Genomic DNA, 21428 nt, shown 5'->3' with positions numbered 1-21428 from the left:
GTATTCCTTGAGAAGTCATCTATAAAGGATACATAGTACACAGACTTCCCGAGTGATGGAACCTTCACAGGTCCAAACACATCACTGTGCACAAGCTCTCATATCTGTTTCACCCTCTTACCATCAGAGGGGAAATTCACCCGATTTTGCTTCCCATATACACAATTTTTACAGAAATCAAAATCCAGAGAGCTATTACAAATACCTTCTACCATACCTTTACCATGAAGTATTCGAAGGCTCTTCTCTCCAATATGTCCAAGCCTTTGATGCCACAGCATGGTCTTCTCTCCAGATACCACTAGATGTTCAGCTCCACTTTCAGGAACCACTGAACTGTTGCACCCATCAACAATAGTGCTACCTTGCATCTTATACAGAGTTCCAATTCGAACTCCCCGCATCAATACAGTGCCCCCCGAACCATCTTGCAGGTATCCTTCTCGAACACTGTTTTTACACCTGCATCATCCATCTTGCTTACAGAATCAGATTTCTGGCTAATGCAGGAATATGCAGAACACCCAGAAGTGTTCTAACCCTTCCACCTTGCAACTTCAACTTTACTTTCCCGCGACCAACGATTCTAGCCTTCCTATCATCCCCCAAGAAGACATCACCACCATCATACTTCTCATACTCGCAGAACCACTCTCTATAGGGAGTGAAGTGAAAAGATGCACCTAAGTCAATCAACCATACCTCGTGATCTACATGTGTACTTGAAGAAGCCAAGTACACATCCCCACCTTCATCTGAGGTGGTTTTCGCCTCTACAGAAGAAGCATCATCAGATCCCTTTCCTTTATCAGGAGCTTTATATTTACAGTCCCTTTTGTAGTGCTCTTCTTTTCCGCATTTCCAGCACACCACCTTTACAGTTTTTCCTGGAGATTTAGATCTCCCTCTAGATTTAGACCTACCACTCGATGACTTATTTTTGTTTCTGTTCTGGGACCGTCCTCGTACAAACAAGGCATCAACATTCTGGCTCTCCATAGTTTTCCGTCTCATTTTCTTCGTCAGCAAAGATGAGTCTATTTCATCAAACTGCAAGGTAGTTGCATTGCTACCTATTGCAATAACCAGACTATCCCACGAATCTGGTAGAGAACACAACAAACTGATGCACTTATCTTCATCTGAACTTTTAATATCAACAGATGATAACTGACTTACCACAGTATTAAATGCGTTCAGATGCTCTGTCATCAAGCCTCCATCTTTCATCCTCAGGTTATACAACTTTTTCCGTACGAAAAGTTTATTCACCAGAGACTTAAATTGGTATAAAGTCCCTAACTTGTCCCACAAAGCCTTTGTCGTAGTTCCCCTGATACATTCAGCAATACTGAATCTGAGACACACAATCGTATTGTGCTCTTTGCCTTCCGATCCAACTTTTTCCATTCTTCATCGGACACTCCCGTTGCTTTAGTACCTGGATCTACCGCGATCCATTGATCTTTATCCACCAACAGATCTTTCATCTTGAGTTTCCATAACTCAAAACTCTAACCATTAAATTTCTCGATCTCTATCTTTCCACTGCTCGCCATCTTCTTTCACCACCAGAATCGATCCCGCAGATCTCCCACTGAACAGGGTCTACCACAGACCCGAGCAAAACCCCTCAACAGCAAAGGCGTCCCCTTGAAACCAAAATAGCTCTGATACCAAATGTAGGTTTTAACCCCGTACAGAAATTCCCTGCATACAAATTTTATAACACAGAAAATAAACAATGCGAGAGCATAACACATAAAACACATACACACAGAGATTTTCCCCTGAATCCCACAACCGGGACTACCAGCTTGATTTTTCATTATGTTCCTTTCAATGTTACAATACATATTTATACATGTCGAAGCATCCAATACCATGGACCGAAAACCATCGCGTCCAAAACCATGGACCGAAAATCATCGCGTCCAAAACCATGTGCGAAAAATCATACACAAAACCATAGGTAGGTCCGCCCAACCTAATATAGGGTCCAAAAACAAAAAAATTCAGGCGCTGCCCCAGACCCCATAGCCACGACCCCATAGAGTGGGGTTACCTGCACCTCTCAAACCCCTTATGACTCCCCTCGCTACGCAATCGGCACAACAAAGGGGGGCTCCGCCCCCCTTCTAACCCCCCGATTAACTACGTGGGCTAGTCGTGGAAAGAATATAACACAACCCAACAGGAGGTAGATACATTTTCTGCCTAGTTCGAGAAAGATTTCTCATTAATTGCTTGCATGGCAAGCTCAATAGATAGTAGTATTTGGTATATTGGTTCAGGAGCATCCTTCCACATGACCGGGAACAAGAAGAGTTTCAGTTGTTGACAAATCTAGGGGCAGCAAGATTAGGCGATTTCTCTTACTTTGATAACTACTCGGGATGTTATTTTACTTAGCTTGAGGTACTTGTTATTAACTTCTTCCTTCACTTGATTATTATTGTGTTCTTTATCATCAAACAACTACCAAACAATTGAAAACAATGAGACAAGAGGGCACAAAATATAGGTTGCCAACCAGGGCCAAAACCTCTCCTCTTGAGAGGAAAACCCAGAAGAATTCTTCTCTTCTTATATAATGTTTAGATGACGAATTTCAAGACCTATGACCCTTGACAATGACCCCTCCAAGACCAAGTCAACCTTCTTTCTTAATGAGCTTTCCTTACACAGCTTATAGCAACAAACTTCAACCTTCCAGCAACTTTGACCCCAATAACTTCGATTTCAGCAATTTCCCCAACAACTTTGACCCTAGCAACTTTGACCTAGCAGTTTCAGAATTCCATTGCACATGAGAGAGAGAGATAGACCCAAAAACTTCAACTCTAACTTCCTTCTTGAACTTTGCTTGTCTTAGTACTTCTTCCTTTTAAGATCGAACTTCTTCTCTTTTTTCTTCGTATGTCTTGGATGTGTGCTCCAAATGAGGTCGAATGCCTCTTATATATAGGCTTTCCAGGGGTACAAATTGCCTCCATGAGGCCTATTACCCACCATTTTGTGTGTGATATCCCTACGAGAAAAAAATTTCCAAGATGGTCCTCAGCCGGCAACCACCAGCTACCTCATTGTGCCATTTCTCCGCCACCTGAGCTAGCCATGTGGTCCCTTGCCCATCTGACATGATTTTATGTTTGAAGGTTGGCCTCCTGAACCTAAAGGTATGCATTGTCATTTGGTAATTCAGTGTTGTAGTTTGCTTATCATGGACACTTATGGGCATGGATTAATGGGAGGATTTCGCGAAAAGAATGGGCTAGGTCTGTGCTTTTGTCCCCTAGACCCCTTTTGGATATTAACATTGGATTCTAGTCCTGTGGGATCTCTTTTACTAACCATTTGGCTTTAGGGATGGCATTTCACGTGAAACCCTGACTTTGGTTGTGTGGTCATGCTCCCTTATCCGCATATATTACCCCCTTGCCACTCATTATTACCCCATTCATCATGTTTCCTTCTTGGGTCCACATTCCTCCACTAGGTCCACATAGGGCTGGTTCACCCCTTCCCCTTGCCCACACCTTGGGTGAGGCCTAGAATGATGCCTTGGAAGTTGATGCGGCTAAAAGGAAAGGTAAAAGCATATTTGGCCACATTCAACAGGAAAATGTAGCACAAAATGCAAAAGATGATTGGGACAAACATGTTTAGAACGTGGGCAAAAGCCAATACATGAGCTCTACCCCATCATCATGGCCATCACCTTGGTTCCTACAGGTTGTATGAGCCTCCTTCATCATATAGGAACCCATGATTGTCCCAACCCTTGGAGGGAAATGAACCGCCCTACCTTAAAAGGGGGTATTCACTGCTATATCTTATGCATCATGCTCTTACCCCTTCAGCCCCGAGCAATTAATCAAAAAAAATCATAAGGCAAAAGGCATATAAAGAAGGGTGGAAAAATCAAGGCCATGGCACCTCATGTACCACGATTGCTCCCACTTATTTATTATAAACCCAAGAGTGGGCTTCCCTTTTATTAGCCACCCTTGTACCCTAGCATGTGGCCCAGGGTTGCCCCTTCTCATCCCCTACTTCATTCACCTATCTATCACATGCCACCACCTTTTGAAGGATGTACCTTGAGCATATTATCCCCTTTAGAAGTAGAAACCACCTAATAGGATACTTGGTTAACCCTATTTGGAGTTTAGGAGACATTGGCACATCCCAGAGCCCATTATGGAAGGGCAGGCCTGGACCATTATGAAGTCCCCACTTGTGGTCCATGGTTGGTAAGCTCATTTACTCGATTTCTCTAATGACTTGTTGTACTAGAAGGCTACGGGATGCATTGGATCTTATGCAAGATTGTAGATGGTCTCCATCTTGGGTTTGGTCTCCCTATACGACGTCTTAATCCTCTGGAGGGCTACATTGACACATGCAGGGTGTGTGTCGAGAGCCATGGGCCTCCACCGCAATAGACCACTCCATGGATCCCCAACAATGGTCAGAGATGCTCAAGTTAAGAAATTCACTGCATAACATAAATAATTACCGAGAGGAATAATATAAAAATAACCAGCAACAACCATAAACACATAAACACACATGTTTATCCGGGAAAACCCCAAATCCGGGGAAAAACCCAATCATAATGAAATTTCATTATCCTTGGCCAAAACCCTGGCCAATCCGGCCAAGTGAGCCTTCACCGCTCACCTCCGGGACCTTTTTTTAAATAGCCACATGAATCCCGAACAATTCGTCAGCGTGTTCCAAACTGGTAAATATCGCAAATGCACTGCGATCCCTGGCAATTACGGCACTATCTTCTACGCATTCTTCTCGAGGTTCTTCCGCGTACGATTGTTCCACCATTATTTTCAAACCCAGATCTGTAAAAAGGCTACATTGATCTCATCAGGCACTATAAACCCCTGGCATCAAAGAATCCCTTTGAAGCCAATATCTGGCTCTGATACCAGTTGTTAAGAAATTCACTGCATAACATAAATAATTACCGAGAGGAACAATATAAAAATAACCAACAACAACCATAAACACATAAACACAAATATTTATTCGGGAAAACCCCAAATCTGGGGAAAAACCCAACCTAATAAGATCTCATTAGCATTGGCCAAAACCCTGGCCAATCCAATCAAGTGAGCTTTCACCGCTTACCTCCAGGTCTTTACATTACAATGAAGTCCTTCGAGCCTTTTATAGGCTCCATTACATATAATACCACGGGCAGAATACCATGGGGGCACAATACCATGTGCCCCAAAACCATCACTGTTTAACACCTCTTTTGACTCTATCCCGAGTCAAGTTTACTTAACACCACCACCTTTTGAAGGATGTACCTTGAGCATATTATCCCCTTTAGAAGTAGAAACCACCTAATAGGAACTTGGTTAACCCTATTTGGAGTTTAGAAGACATTGGCACATCCCAAAGCCCATTATGGAAGGGCAGGCCTGGGCCATTATGAAGTCCCCACTTGTGGTCCATGGTTGGTAAGCTCATTTACTCGATTTCTCTAATGACTTGTTGTACTAGAAGGCTATGGGATGCATTGAATCTTATGCAAGATTGTAGATGGTCTCCATCTTGGGTTTGGTCTCCCTATACGACGTCTTAATCCTCTGGAGGGCTACATTGACACATGCAGGGTGTGTGTCGAGAGCCATGGGCCTCCACCGCAATAGACCACTCCATGGATCCCCAACAATGGTCAGAGATGCTCAAGATACTCCCATTGGACGAGGAAGATGCACCTGGTTCACCTTTGCCCAGTCGACCCCACAGATGTACCGTGCACTTGGCAGCTGACCCAGGACTTGTAAGACGATGTGGCATCCCCTAGCCCATCATCAAAGCCCTTGCAGACGATCTGCAGGCATCCTCGACTCATTTGGAGACCCATGAGGTCATCACTGTGCCCCACACCCATTGGGAGCACCATAGGTTTATTGTTTGGAGAACAAGGGGCCAACCCCTTGTCCATCACTTTTGCAAGTCCTACTCTTCATTATGGCACCCATGGGCCTCATTAGGCCTCTTAGAGGGCCCTACGACATGCATAGATTATTATTTGACCTCTTAAGAGGCTTATTCTTTCATTTGTGAGCTAGTTTAGAGGGCTTGTCACCAAAAGTTAGATTATTAGAACATTATTTTATTTTTGGAGCTTATGTAGGCCAAGGAGACTAATTCGAACTCCTCATTAGTGTATAAATACAAGTGAGATGAGTTCATTTGCTCATCATCACTTTGGATTGGATCTCTTCTCTCTCTTGAGAATTTTGCACTTTTTCGTAGTGGATGAATTGGAGCTTTATGGATAAATTTCGATGTGTGGATTGGGTCTATCTTATATTGGAGTTTCTCTCTTGTCAATTGTGGATGGTTGGATATATTCTATTACATGTAAGTACATTCTTTTAATGTTATTCTTGTTTTACTTTGTCATATACATTGGACTGGGATTTTCGCTATTCTTAGGGCTAATTGTTGCATGCATCAACGGCTTTAAATTGTGGAATTTTGTCTCTATTATAGCACCTCTTAATGTATGGGCCATGTAATGTGAACGAAATCTCCTAGGGGTAATTCTATTAATGAATTGATCTTGATAAGCCATCACCTTTTGCACATCGAAGTATAAGAGTTGCAAGATTGCTTCTCTTTGACCAAGAAGGCTAAGAAGTAGTTTTGAGGCCTCCTTGACCAAGAACCAAAGCTCCTCACTCATATTCATCATAGACTCCATTCTCCTAGGACTAAAGGCAATAATCTACCAAAAGGTGGTCACCTTAAACCAATTTCTTTCACCTTTTCCTGGATCTAGCCAAGTTGGGTCACCTAGGACATCATTTTCCCAATGAACTAGCCCTCCAAAAAGTTTGATCTCCTAGCCCCTCTTGCGTTGGTGTTTCCTCAAGAACTCCTCCAAATTTGAGGCCATTCTGGTAGTGGAATTGTGAGAAAAGCCAAGCCCTAGCTCCAACATCAAACTTTTCCCTAGCATCCCCAAAGGCTAGTACCTTAATAGATCAATTCAACACCTTTGAGTGAATATTCTTTCTTTGATCCTTTCCCTTACCGTGTCTAGGCTAAGGACACCATTGGTTGCTAAACTCTTTCCTCTTGACCTAGACTGTGTCCACTTGGTCCTGTGTGGTCTCGTTCCTTTGGAAGACAATTCTTAAAGAACCATCCAGGATACCAATTTCAACAAGGATTTCAGGGATTGGGAAAATCCTTCACAAGTTGTATCCCATAAACCTAACCCTCAAATCCTCCCTTCCTTTTCCTAAAAGACATTGTACCTTGCTTAGAAAGTAAGCAAGCTCCATCTTTCAAACTCTTCTGGAAAGCTCCATCTTTCAAACTCTTCCCGAAAGGGGATTATTTGGGTCACTCCATATCAATTCATTGATTTATCCTTCATCGATGACTCCATAATATATCGGATCTCCTTCCATTAGTGAAAGTCCGTAAATAGAAGGGAGCCTTAGCTGAAGTGGCAGTGGGCTAAGTCTCCATTTGTTGCCATTGGTCTAGCATTTGCCCTTTAGGGATCCCTTTTAGGTCCCCTGCTAGTTTGAGCAATAACAAGGCCGATTTGATCTTTCACATAGGCCAACTTATTGCAACAAGGTCGACTTGTCTTGGAGGATCTTCTATGACTCAAATAAATTTCTTTTACATAATACAAGATGCCCAAAGGGGTCTTACATATTACAATGACTCAATTGACTCCTGGATTTTATGACAAAGCCCTAGAAGCATTAAATGGGTGCTTGACCTATAAATAAAATGACCTTGAGCATGTCAAGTCCCACTAGCACAACCGGTTGAGGATGGGCCTCGTTAGCAAGGCGGCCCAGGATCAAACCTCAACAGGGTGGTTGTGCTTGTCCTAGGGGGATAAGTGTTAAAATTGGCAACCAGGGCAAAACTTCATGTGGGTCATCTTATTCATGGCTAATAATATTTTTATTAGATTCCTCTCATCGAGAGGTGTAGGATTGATATAAAGATCATCCAATTCCGATAAGTATTCATGGAGATATGAATTTATTTTGATTATGGAATTATTATCAAGCCGACCTACAACTCATGTAGGCTCAGAAGCCCAACAGTCGCATCTATTCACCCACCAACGTTGTGTATAAATATAAGAGGACTTTTCCTCATTTGGACTCACTCATCTCATCACATCTCTCTCTCTCTACTGCGCAGATATGAGTCTCTTCTCTACTGCGCTGAAATGGGTCTCTCTCTCTCACACATGTGAAGCCGGAAACTGCTGAAACTGACGCTGCAACTGCAGAAGTAAAGATTGACTTGCGTGGCCTAGAAGATCTCCTCTTTGGAACTGCGTTGTAGGTTCATCTGAACCTCCTTTGAAAGCCGCAACTTTTGGTGGTGGAATGAAGTCAATCCGACGAACGGTTTGCAAGATATCGACTGCCCTAGTTTGAAGCCGGAAACTGCTGAAACTGAAGCTGCAACTGCAGAAGTAAAGATTGACTTGCGTGGCCTATAAGATCTCCTCATCTGAACTGCGTTGTAGGTTCATCTGAACCTCCTTTGAAAGCCACAACTTTTGGTGGTGGAATGAAGTCAATCCGACGAACGGTTTGCAAGATATCGACTGCCCTAGTTTGAAGCCGGAAACTGCTGAAACTGAAGCTGCAACTGCAGAAGTAAAGATTGACTTGCGTGGCCTAGAAGATCTCCTCATCTGAACTGCGCTGTAGGTTCATCTGAACCTCCTCTGGAAGCCGAAACTTTTGGTGGTGGAATGAAGTCAATCCGACTGTCGGTTTGTGAGATATGGTCTGCCCTAGTTTGATAATGAAGCTGCTAATGCTGATGCTACTGATCTAGGGTTTGCTACTGCTGATATGAATCAGATTTATTGTACTATTTCTCTCTGCTGAATTATTGAAGATAAAAGAAGATTTGATCAAAGGGTTTCCCCACACATTGTAGGGTTTGTCCCTGGCTAGCCGCCACATCTTGTGTCTCTTGTCTTGGCTTGTTTTCTGTCGATCGTTTAATGTTCTATCTGCACTTTACTTTATGTACATGTGATTGCTAATCGGTGGAATATAATAAGAAAAAGAAGTAAACTGTTATAAGCATAGAACATACCATAATTTAACATGGTATCAGAGCTGAGGTGAAGACAAAGCCCGAGCAAGAGCAAGAGCAATCATTGAAGAGAAGATTGGCAAGGCTATCCTAAAAGAACTATGGGGTCCTCAACACTCTTTCCTGCCGAAGACAAGCTCCGTGAGAAAGCTGACTATCACGGATGGAAGATGTCTATCGATCTAACCCTTGAAAATCAAGGAGTGATGGACCAAGTAAGAGGCAATATTGTTGAGCCTTCATCAAATGCATCTGTTGTTGCCTGGAACAAATGGAAAAATGGAAAAGTCAAAACAAAGAAGATCATCCGGGACTCTATCGACAAGCACTTGGTGGCCTACATTTCTGATCTAGACACCTCCAAGGAAATCTACGACAGACTGGTGAGTTTATTTAAAGTTAATGATGCAAATCAAGTTTTGTTTCTTAGAAATAAGTTGAGGGAAATCAAGAAGGGTAAAGATGAAAGTATGCAAGCATACTTCTTAAGAATCACCGAGATCAAGAACGATCTCCTATCTATTGGGGAAACCATTACTAACAGAGAAATGGCACTCACAACTCTCGGAGGATTACCATCTTAATGGTATGTGTTCAGGACTACTCTTCTGAACAATAATGTAATTCCTAGTTTCAAGGAATTAATGGCTAGATGCATTCAAGAACAAACAAGGGTAGAAGAGCAGGAAATGCCCTTGCCTAAAGGTCCTCCTGCTGCTTTTTCTTCTCATGCTAAGAAAAGAAATAATTCTGGGTCTAAATCAAAAAGAAAGACTAGATTTAAGGGTGGAAGAAAAGGACGATGTTTCATTTGCAATAAAGCAGGTCACTATGCAAGGGAATGCCTTGATAGAAAGGACTCTCACCATGACGATGATCAAAATCCCTCTCATGGTAATTGAAGGAATGGAAAATTCAACAACAAAGGAAAAAGTGATGCGGGAAATCAAGGAAGAGGGCAACAATTCAAGAAGGCTAGAAATTCCAGGTATGAATCTAACACTGTTGACGATAAGCAGGCTGAATATTATCTACCAGTTGCTCTATCTACCTCCGCTCCTTCGGACTCAATGGGAATTTGGCTCATTGATAGTGGTGCCTCGAGACACTTCACTGGTTACAAAGAAGTACTCTATAATCTGGTAGAGAAAGAAACTAACCTGGAAATTGTCCTTGGAGATGACATGAAATACCCAGTGAAAGGTGTAGGCAATGTTTCTCTTAAACTGAATCAAGGTAATACGATTCACTTACAAGATGTATTATATGTACCTAATCTCAAAAAGAACCTGGTATCCATCTCGGCAATGGAAGACAAAGGCTATAAGGTAACCTTCAGCGATGGTAAGGTACGCATATGGAAAAATAATGTTAAAGATGCTTTCACTCTTGGGTTTCGAGTTGATTCTTTATATCAAGTCGGTGGAAGTCCGCTAGGTGTCATGTCTTGTGACACAACACTTCAGTCCGAACTTTGGCATCGGAGGTTTGCCCACCTTCATTACAAAGCTCTACCCGATGTAAGACAGATGGTAACAGGGATGCCTGAATTCCAAGTAGAGAAAGAAGGTGCATGTCCGGGATGTGCCGAAGGAAAGCTCAAAAGGGGTCCATTCCCTTCAAGTCAAAGCAAGACCTCCGATATATTACAACTAGTTCACTCAGACATATCAGGTATGATGCCTATGAACTCCTTGGGAGGATACTCATATTATCTCACTTTTACAGATGACCATTCTCGAAAGACCTAGATATACTTCTTGAAAAAGAAGGATGAAGTGTTCCCTTGGTTCTGACACTTCAAAGCCCTAATCGAGAATCAAACCGAAAAGAAGATCAAGATCTTAAGAACTGACAATGGCACTGAATATGAATCTAATGAGTTCCATGATTTTTGTAAAGAGGCTGGCATCAAGAGGGAGACTACTACACCATATACTCCTGAACAAATGGTGTGGCAGAAAGGAAGAACCGCACAATTATGGAAGCTGTCCGGGCCATGCTACATGATCAAAGTCTTCCTAAGTTTCTATGGGCTGAAGCTGCAAACACTGCCGCATATGTACAAAATCGATGCCCTCATCAAGCATTGGGTTCCAAGACTCCTGAAGAAAAATTCACCGGTAAGAAACCTGATGTTTCTCATTTTAAAATTTTTGGAAGCCCTGTATACTTTCATGTGCCGAAAGAGAAAAGAAATAAATTGGGAGCATCTGGAAAGAAGGGAATTTTCGTGGGCTATGGTGAAAATACTAAAGGCTATAGAATCTATGTAGCCGGTCAAAGGGAAGTCATAATTAGTCATGATGTCACCTTTGACGAAGATATGGCTCTCAGCAAGGTGATCAATCTTCCAACTTTGAGGAGCTTTCAAAAAGCCGACACTAGGGAACCGAAAGAAAAGGATGATGAATCAATGCCTGATGTAGAAGAACCCATGGATCCGATTGATCCTCCTCCATATGAACCTTCCTCTTCTAGGAAGAGGCCTTCATGGCTTATGGGGTTACTTGATGATGCTGAAGGACATGCTGCACCCCGAGGAACCTTTCGTGAAAGTAAGAAACCTAATAGGTATCAAGGATACCTGACCATCATGAGCACAATCATACAAAATTAACCTTCGTCATTCTCAGATGCCGTCAAGCATCAAGTATGGAAGGATGCTATGACCGAAGAATATGAGTCTATCATAAAGAATGATGTTTGGGAAGTAGTTCCCAGACCCCAAGACAAGACTGTTGTTACTTCCAAATGGCTTTACAAGATAAAGCATGCAGCAGATGGAAGCACGGAAAAGTATAAGGCTCGTTTTTGTTGCTCGAAAGGAAGGTATAGACTATGATGAGATATTTGCACCGGTTGCCAGATATACGACCATCCGCTCGATCATAGCCCTTGCCGCTTCACAAGGATGGAACCTACATCAGATGGATGTCAAGACTGTGTTCTTGCATGGCTCGATCAAAGAAGAGGTCTACGTGGAGCAACCCGAAGAATTTGAGATTTATGATCGAAAATCTCATGTATGCAGGTTGAAGAAAGCTCTCTATGGGCTGAAGCAAGCACCCCGAGCATGCTATGAGAGGATCGATAGCTATTTGATGAAGCTGGAATTCACTAGGAGTGAAGCCGATCCTAACCTTTACTTTAAGGTTGAAGATGACAAGCCTCTCATACTGGTTTTGTATGTGGATGACCTCTTTCTAACAGGTGCAGACCCTCTCATTCACAAATGTAAGAGGGAGCTAGCCTCTGAATTTGAAATGAAAGACCTAGGACTGATGCACTACTTCCTAGGACTTGAAGTGTGGCAAAAGCCAGGAGAAATTTTCCTATCTCAAGGAAAATATGTGGTGAAGATATTAGAAAGATTCGGAATGGTGGACTGCAGGCCTGTAACTACTCCGATGGAGCTTGACTTCAAGAAGTTAAGCGGTAGTGCTGCTGGACCTGTTTTACGAAATGCTACCGAGTATCGGCAACTCGTCGAAGCATTAATGTTCTTAGTGAACTCCCGTCCAGATATATGCTTTGCAGTCAACACGTTGAGCCCGCATATGGTTGAACCCCACCACATACACTGGATTGGTGCCAAGAATCTGCTGAGATATCTTCGTGGCACTATCACTTATGGGTTAAGATACATTGCCAGAGATGTGAGACTATTTGGATACACAGATGCTAACTGGGCGGGCAATGTGGAGGACCGTAAGAGCACTTCCGGGTGTTGTTTCTCCTTGGGATCTGCTTCAATATCCTGGATGAGCAGGAAACAAAAGTCGGTGGCTTTGAGCACCGCCGAAGCAGAGTATATTGCTGCTAGCATGGCTTCTTGTGAGGCAGTTTGGTTGCGAAAGCTCTTCAGTGAGTTGTTTGGATTCACATTGGATACCACTGTGATCCTTTGTGACAACCAAAGTGGGATTCGTTTGTCAGAGAATCCCGTATTCCATGATCGCTCCAAGCATATTGATATCAGATACCATTATACGAGATATGGTGCAACGGGGAGCTATAAGACTCCATCATATCGGTACAGATGAACAGGTCGCCGACATTCTGACAAAACCCCTTGGGAAAGTAAAATTTCTGACTTTCCGTGAACAACTTGGAGTTGTTCAAAGACCCTCCAATGAGGGTCATGTATGATGCATTGAGCTCTGAGAGCTCCAGGGGGGTGCAGTGTGCTTCTTGGAGCAGCATATGACCACAGGATTATTCACTATCCCCTGGTGGTATACATGTACACCCCATGGCGACATTGTAGCAGGATTGATGTGTTCTCCTGTGAGGCCTGGATTGATGAGTTCTCCATGGCAGCCTGGATTGATGTGTTCTCCATGGCAATTGTAGCAGGATTGATGTGTTCTCCTGTGAGGCCTGGATTGATGAGTTCTCCATGGCAGCCTGGATTGATGTGTTCTCCATGGCAATTGTAGCAGGATTGATGTGTTCTCCTGTGAGGCCTAGATTGATGTGTTCTCCATGGCAATTGTAGCAGGATTGATGTGTTCTCCTGTGAGGCCTGGATTGATGTGTTCTCCATGGCAATTGTAGCAGGATTGATGTGTTCTCCTGTGAGGACAGGATTGATTAGTTCTCCTGTCGAGGCATCCTACCCATGCAGTCTGGGACTCATGGGAAGTACCTCTCATCTGATCAATGAGCAGGGAAATGAAGTTAGGGACCATAGTAGTACCGATGGACGCATCGTTGTAACTACCGTACTCCCTACGCTAGGATGACCTCCATTGATCTGGGATCAATGATACTGGTCTGGGACCAGTGGTAGGAGTTGTACCATACTATGACGCTGACTTCGGGTCGGTTGAGACTGGTCTGGGATCAGTGGTACATACTCTGAGACTGACTTTGAGTCAGTGGAGGATGATATTGGTCTAGGACCATTGGAGTTGTACTCACTATGACGCTGACTTTGGGTTGGTTGAGACTGGTCTGGGACCAGTGGTACATACTCTGAGACTGACTTTGAGTCAGTATGATACATCCTCGATCATTTCTTCTTCTTCATAATTCGGACAAAAGCAGAGTAGAACAGAAAAATGCAAGAGCAGAGCAGAACAGAACAAAACAGTACAGATCAGTGCAGGGCAGAACAAGACAAAGCAGAACAGGCAAAATAGAGCAGAGCAGGGCAAGGGTCAGGCTGTACAAGGCAGTGCATTTGATGGATGAATAGTAACGACCGATAGACAGATTGCAGATGAAGTTCTCCATGGTTGAGAGGGAGTGTTAAAATTGGCAACCAGGGCAAAACTTCATGTGGGTCATCTTATTCATGGCTAATAATATTTTTATTAGATTCCTCTCTTCGAGAGGTGTAGGATTGATATAAAGATCATCCAATTCCGATAAGTATTCATGGAGATATGAATTTATTTTGATTATGGAATTATTATCAAGCTGACCTACAACTCATGTAGGCTCAGAAGCCCAACAGTCGCATCTATTCACCCACCAACGTTGTGTATAAATATAAGAGGACTTTTCCTCATTTGGACTCACTCATCTCATCACATCTCTCTCTCTCTACTGCGCAGATATGAGTCTCTTCTCTACTGCGCTGAAATGGGTCTCTCTCTCTCACACATGTGAAGCCGGAAACTGTTGAAACTGAAGCTGCAACTGTAGAAGTAAAGATTGACTTGCGTGGCCTGGAAGATCTCCTCTTTGGAACTGCGCTGTAGGTTCATCTGAACCTCCTTTGAAAGCCGCAACTTTTGGTGGTGGAATGAAGTCAATCCGACGAACGGTTTGCAAAGATATCGACTGCCCTAATTTGAAGTCGGAAACTGCTGAAACTAAAGTTGCAACTGCAGAAGTAAAGATTGACTTGTGTGGCCTAGAAGATCTCCTCATCTGAACTGCGCTGTAGGTTCATCTGAACCTCCTTTGAAAGCCGCAACTTTTGGTGGTGGAATGAAGTCAATCCGACGAACGGTTTGCAAGATATCGACTGCCCTAGTTTGAAGCTGGAAACTGCTGAAACTGAAGCTGCAACTGCAGAAGTAAAGATTGACTTGCGTGGCCTAGAAGATCTCCTCATCTGAACTGCGTTGTAGGTTCATCTGAACCTCCTCTGGAAGCCGAAACTTTTGGTGGTGGAATGAAGTCAATCCGACTGTCGGTTTGTGAGATATGGTCTGCCCTAGTTTGATAATGAATCCGCTAATGCTGATGCTACTGATCTAGGGTTTGCTACTGCTGATATGAATCAGATTTATTGTACTATTTCTCTCTGTTGAATTATTGAAGATAAAAGAAGATTTGATCAAAGGGTTTCGCCACACATTGTGGGGTTTGTCCCTGGCTAGCCGCCACATCTTGTGTCTCTTGTCTTGGCTTGTTTTCTGTCGATCGTTTAATGTTCTATCTGCACTTTACTTTATGTACATGTGATTGCTAATCGGTGGAATATAATAAGAAAAAGAAGTAAACTGTTATAAGCATAGAACATACCATAATTTAACAATAAGACATGTTAAAAGATTAGGGTTAGTGTGGCCCAATCCAGGTGTGATCCCCAGGTGACTTTGACAAATTAGATGCCCTTGGGTCATGGTTTCTCAAGCCACAGGTCAAGCCTGAAGGATCACAGACAACTTGACAAACAAAACAAAAAATGACCTTGAGCATGAAACCCATGCTTCAAAGTAATAATAATAAAAAAAATCTCTTTTCATCAAATACATAGAATAATGATTACATTAGACATTATGAAGACCAAACCTAGTTACACTTTTCAACATCAGCCACTTGAAGGAGAAGGACATGCAGTTTCAATAAGAGATGATGGTCAGTATGCAGTTAGAGTTGGTATTGTCGGTTTTCAGAGGGAGTCAAGTAATCCTCTTCATCTCAGAGATGTTCTCTATGTTCCAGGATTGAGGCAGAATCTAGTTTTGGTAGCTACCCTTGAGGATAAAGGATATGATATCATCTTCAGTAGAGGTAAGGCATACCTCCAGCACTTAGCTTCTAAATGTAAGATGCAGATAGGTGTGAGGGTGAAGAACCTCTACAAGTTGTAGGTAGAGACAGGTGCAGCCTTGAGCAGTAAGGTAGGGAGAGCTCAGAGTAGAGAAGTGGTGGTTGAGAGAGAGCAGAATAGAGCTCTCAAGATGGAGCCTCAACTAGTATCTCACTTTTAGTCTAAGCTACTAGGCAGTTGTGTTGACCAACAAGATGATGAGGAGCATAGCCCAGGACGAGTGGAGGCATCCACTCAGTTAGAGACTCTGTTCGAGCCAAGTGGGCAGAGGATTTGGTTAAGTGAGATCAGAAGAGAGTTGAATCTACCAATACCACCTTCATACAGAAGAAGCAGCCACAGAGGTACACAGGGTACATGGCACTTATGACTAAGGTGATAGACTCGCAGATCATGGTGGGAATGAACAGGTTTTCAGATCGAGCTCCACAAAAGATAGCAGGGAAGTCTTCTAGTTCAGTGGGAGCAGCTGCAACAGCAGAGAACGTGGTAGTGTCGGAGACGGATCCAGGTGGACAAGTTTCTTCCAGAAGCACCATCCTCGCTAAGAGGGAGTGTTGAAAATAGTAGCGAGAAAGGTCCTTCTTTGACTTTTGCCTTAGTCAAAGCCCATGACGAGTGGAGGCATCCACTCAGTCAGAGACTCCCAGTATAAGGAGAGTTTGAGCCAAGTGAGCATAGGATTTGGTTAAGTGAGATCAGAAGAAAGTTGAATCTCCCAATACCACCTTCAGTCAGAAGAAGCAGCCACAGAGGTACAAAGGGTACATGGCACTTATGACTGAGGTGATAGACTCAGAGCATGGTGGGAAAGAACAAGTTTTTAGATCAGGTTCCACAAAACAAAGTAGGGAAGTCTCCAAGTTCAGTGGGAACAGTTGCAGCCGCAGTGAACGTGATAGTGTTGGAGACAGATCCAAGTGGACGAGGTTCTTCCAGAAGCACCTTCCTCACTAAGAGGGAGTGTTGAAAATAGTAGCGAGAAAGGTCCTCCTTTGACTTGTGCCTTAGTCAAAGAGACCAGAAGCAGTTTTTCCTTAGCATGCACAAGTTCCTATAAGTTAGGAACCAATTCCTATAAGTTAAGAGCTAATTCCTAAAAATTAGGACGAGTTCCTAAAATTTAGGGCAAATTCCTAAAAGTTAGGACATGTGCATGAAGCAATTTGACTAGTGCAAATGTGGAAGGCTCAGTTGTTGTCCTCTAGTGCGAGTTAATTTGGGAAAGGACAAGCTAAGAGAGTCTTTACTTCTAAATGAAGGCAGGATGAGTTACAACAGCTTGATAGTCTTTGTTGTCTCTTCAACCAGCAGTTCAATTTCATAAAATAAAGAATTGTCAGATTTAGCCTATTCAAAAAGCTTGAAAGGAGGATCAAGGCACATTGTTATTCATTGTCTTGTGAGCACGAGTTGGTGAGACAAGGCAGTAGAGAACACAGATTTCTGTTTGTGTGTGAGCTTGTCAGAGGATCAGCGTACCAAGAGAGGCTTGTGCGCAGATTTATAGGAGAATTTCCTCGGGATTTGTGCAAGGAAATACGGAAGCAGGGATCCGAGTCTTGCAGGTGTTTCAGGGTAGTACAAGCAGAGAAAGCTAGATTGGTTTCTATTGAAACAAGATTGTTTTTGTAAGAGATCTTATTGCTCATTTTTATATCAATAAAATTCTCAATCAAGCAGAGGGTTTTCCCAGTTGGGTTCCCTAGAAAATTTGTGTTTTTATATTGTGTTTGTGTTATTTCTATTCCTATTCCACTGCAAATTGAGTAGAGAAAATTCTGTGTCTTGGGTTACAAGTTAGGCTCACATTTGTTCATTCAAGAACAGAATTTTCGTGCATTTTCTACAGTAGTACAGCCTCTAGGAAAAAGGTGAAATTTTCTGAGTTGCATTAATTGCCCTCGATGTGGAAAATATTTAGTGTATCAGCTCATATTTCCAAGGTGAAGCGAAACACACCCAAATTTACCGTTGTATTCTGGTAGGTTACAGTGAAATTCAAAGGCATGTCATCTGTTTGATCCCTCCACAGTGATATAACAAAGGGATGTGGTATTCAAAGAAGTCTTTTCTCACCATTCGCCAGGATCTTTCACATTGTGTTCTATAGAGATGTTTTATAGACAAATTTAGATTTACTAGATCTCTCTGCGCACTTTAATGATGATTCTCTTCCTACAAATGTTTTAACGCCTGACTATATTTTGCCTCCATTTATAACATTAATATGTGAATGTCAACTAATAATATTTTTTTTGCATCCTTAGAAGAGGGGAATATGACTCAAAATAGTTTGAAAATCATAAAAGTGTCATAGAGAAATAAACATAACAATGACAGATATTGAATTCATGAAAATTGTAAAAATTCATTGAGAATGTAAGAATGACCGTTCAATTGTTTAATGATATAGGCAAGAACTAAAAGAAATAATGCCAAAAAGGGTGACAACAATTAAAGTTAAAAAATGCTACTACAAAAATAAGAAAGCGAAGAATGGCTTTAACTATGCAGAAACGTGCTTCTATATACATACCAATTGCCCCAATAGCATCAAGACGATCAGCATCTTGAACCACCCCAAACTCTGGCACAAACTCACAAGGTGTAACTCCTGCCAGTTCATCCTTAAAACCTGCAATAGTAATTATACCAAAAAATATGCATCTATTTAGTTTTAATTCTATGCACCCTTTGGTAAACAAGTACAACGTATCTTGGTTAGTAAGAATAAAGAACTACAAGAAATAACTTTCTTTTGAGAAGCCTCATTTTAAGTTAATTGTCTATAACAAAATGTTTTGAATTTTCTTTAGTACTAGAGCATTCCAGTGGTGTCAGTGTTTCAAACTTCGAAAAATATTTCATCTCCTATAATTGAATTTGTATCATTTGAGACCCCAATATTCTTCAGCCACAATATGTGTACTCCAAATGAATTCTCACACATGCATGTTGGCAATTACTACTGAAAGAACTGTTCAAACGGTTTGACAGTTACAGTTCCTAAGATAATCCTAGTTTGAGATAATTTTTTACCTCCTTATCCCAAGTTCATTCTGAAAATATACCCTGCCAAGCTATGGATCACTACTTTGTTAATTATGCAAAGATATTTAAGCATATCTCAGCAAATCAGGGCAGCTGATGCTACCTTACTGTTATTCAAAAAACACATTTCCCGTACCTCCCAATTATCGGCCCTACTAATTATGGATTCGACTCTTGATTAACATATTTTTGGACAATAAAATGTTCATTGCTTCAAGCAAACAATATAAACATGTAACTAATAAAACATATAATAATATAGCAGTGTCTTCTAACAAGCAAACAAAGGATTTGGTCCTGGGGGTGTAGATCAATTGGCGACAAGATGCACTATTAAGGCACTCCTTGCAACATCGCTAGTTCAAACCTCGACTATCTCATGCATCATGTGTGGGGCTGTGTCGATACAGTTGGAGGTTATAGAGGTAGCAATCGAAATCAACCCCGTGTCATGTGAGTACAAGTCCAGACCAGCTGCCAATTCCGCCAGTCAACAAAATAAAAAACAGTGTTGCGAAAATCGCGATTTTTTGAGTTTGTCGATATTATCATCCGATTTTTACGCTAAATTTTTTTTTCACAAAAAATCGCGATGAAGAAAAAAAAAATTAAAAAATAATTTAACAAATAAAAATTCTCCAATTTTTTGATGAGGAGGTGACACAACCTACCCAGGCTACCCCTGTCACCTGTAGAGGACGTGGTCTACCTCCTGTAGCTCCTAGTTCTTCAGCTTCTAGAGCACAGCAGAGTCCACTGCCAACTCCACCGGCATCTACATCTAAAGGGGCAGAGGAAATCAATAGTATTACACTTTAGTTATTTGGTTCATTTCATTGTATATGACATTATGACTCATGATATGAGATACATTATTATATTTTTTGTTGATATTTTGAGGCTGAGTTGGGACTCAGGAGTCAAGACTTACTATGCAGGACATGCTTCACTGTTATGTGTGATGTAGCACTAGAAATGATATTACACATCTTATATATTAGTTCTTTTATCATATTTATGTGTCAATGTATTTATTTTATGTTGTAGATGCTTTAGATATTAAAAAAATTGGAAAAAAAAATGAATATTTTTGTATGTTACGATTTTTTCCCGATTTTTTTCCGATTTTTTCCCCTCGCCGATAATATCCCAATAACAATTACTGCAACATGGATAAAAAATAAATAAATAAAACAAAGAATTTAAGCCAAGTGTTTCAAATGCAACAAGCATGGCCATTATGAATCTCAAAGTCTGAGAAGAAGAAAGGAATGGGTAAGAAACACCTACAAATACAGTTTTTAGAAGCCTTTAAAGTCAAGAGTGGACAAGATGACTATTAGGCTTGATAACACCTTTGCCATGGTGCCATGTCTTTCCACCAACACAATTTTAGTTGTTGGATGGTATGTACTACCCACCAAAAGTGGGTGACCCCATAGGAGAATTTTTTTTTCTCCTTCCATCTCTTCTAGCCAGCAACCCCTGAGAGCCACTAGTCAATGATGATGATGTGCCATGCATTTCTCTGCCACATGCATCAGTCATATGTTTCCTCACCCATTTGGCAAGAGCGCACATTGGAAGGTGGGCTTCTGATCAAAAGGTACTTTATTCATTTTGCAATCGGGTGCTTATGCTTGTTTGTATTTTGGGCATTTGACATGGATCATGGGGTGACTTGGAAGGAGGAGGGGTTTTGACCGTCATTTTGTTCCCTCACCTTATATGGGGGGTTAATCTTTCATCCTACTCCAGTGGGACCTCCCCTAATGGCCCAATGGGAATAGGAGGGGCACTACTTGGGAGACCCCGATTGAGATAGAGTAGTCCTATCTCTTTGTATTCCATACTTACTACTTTCCATTTTACATTACGAGCCTCATATTCCACCTCCCTTCTTTAGGTTCAACTGACCATTGGTTCTTTGAGATCAACACCATACATCCTCATTCTTGGATAAGGCTCAAAACTTGGCCCTTGGAGGTGGATCCAACTAAAAGAGAAGGAAAAAGCAAATAATGGCCACAAATAAAAAAAACAAAAGAAGATCAAAATGCAAAAGATGGTCGGGACATACACATTAGCACATGGGCAAAAGCCTAGCATGAGCTCTACTTCACTCATTATCGCCATCACCCAATTCCTGAGCACATGTTGCTCGTCATATTATAAGAAGGAACCCTTGCATGTCCCAACCCCTGGTGGGCAATGAGATGCC

The 21428-nt window shown here is 41.9% G+C and overlaps 1 protein-coding gene across 1 annotated transcript in view; it reads right to left on the bottom strand.

The window, feature by feature from the left end:
* Nucleotides 1-21428, bottom strand: part of LOC149232877 (Metal-dependent phosphohydrolase) — a 136262-nt gene that overhangs the window by 99605 nt on the left and 15229 nt on the right. Inside the window, exon 5 of the mRNA XM_089376597.1 lies at nucleotides 18693-18791. Coding sequence (XP_089232723.1) covers nucleotides 18693-18791 — 99 coding nt within the window. The remainder of the gene's footprint in view (nucleotides 1-18692; nucleotides 18792-21428) is intronic.

Source organism: Pinus tabuliformis, chromosome J, assembly GCF_031772625.1.
Source record: "Pinus tabuliformis cultivar Carrire ecotype Pingquan chromosome J, CPIR1, whole genome shotgun sequence".
NCBI classification, from domain to species: domain Eukaryota; kingdom Viridiplantae; phylum Streptophyta; class Pinopsida; order Pinales; family Pinaceae; genus Pinus; species Pinus tabuliformis.
The sequence above is the reverse complement of the archived record's forward strand: the minus strand, read 5'-3'. Positions and strand labels throughout refer to the sequence as shown.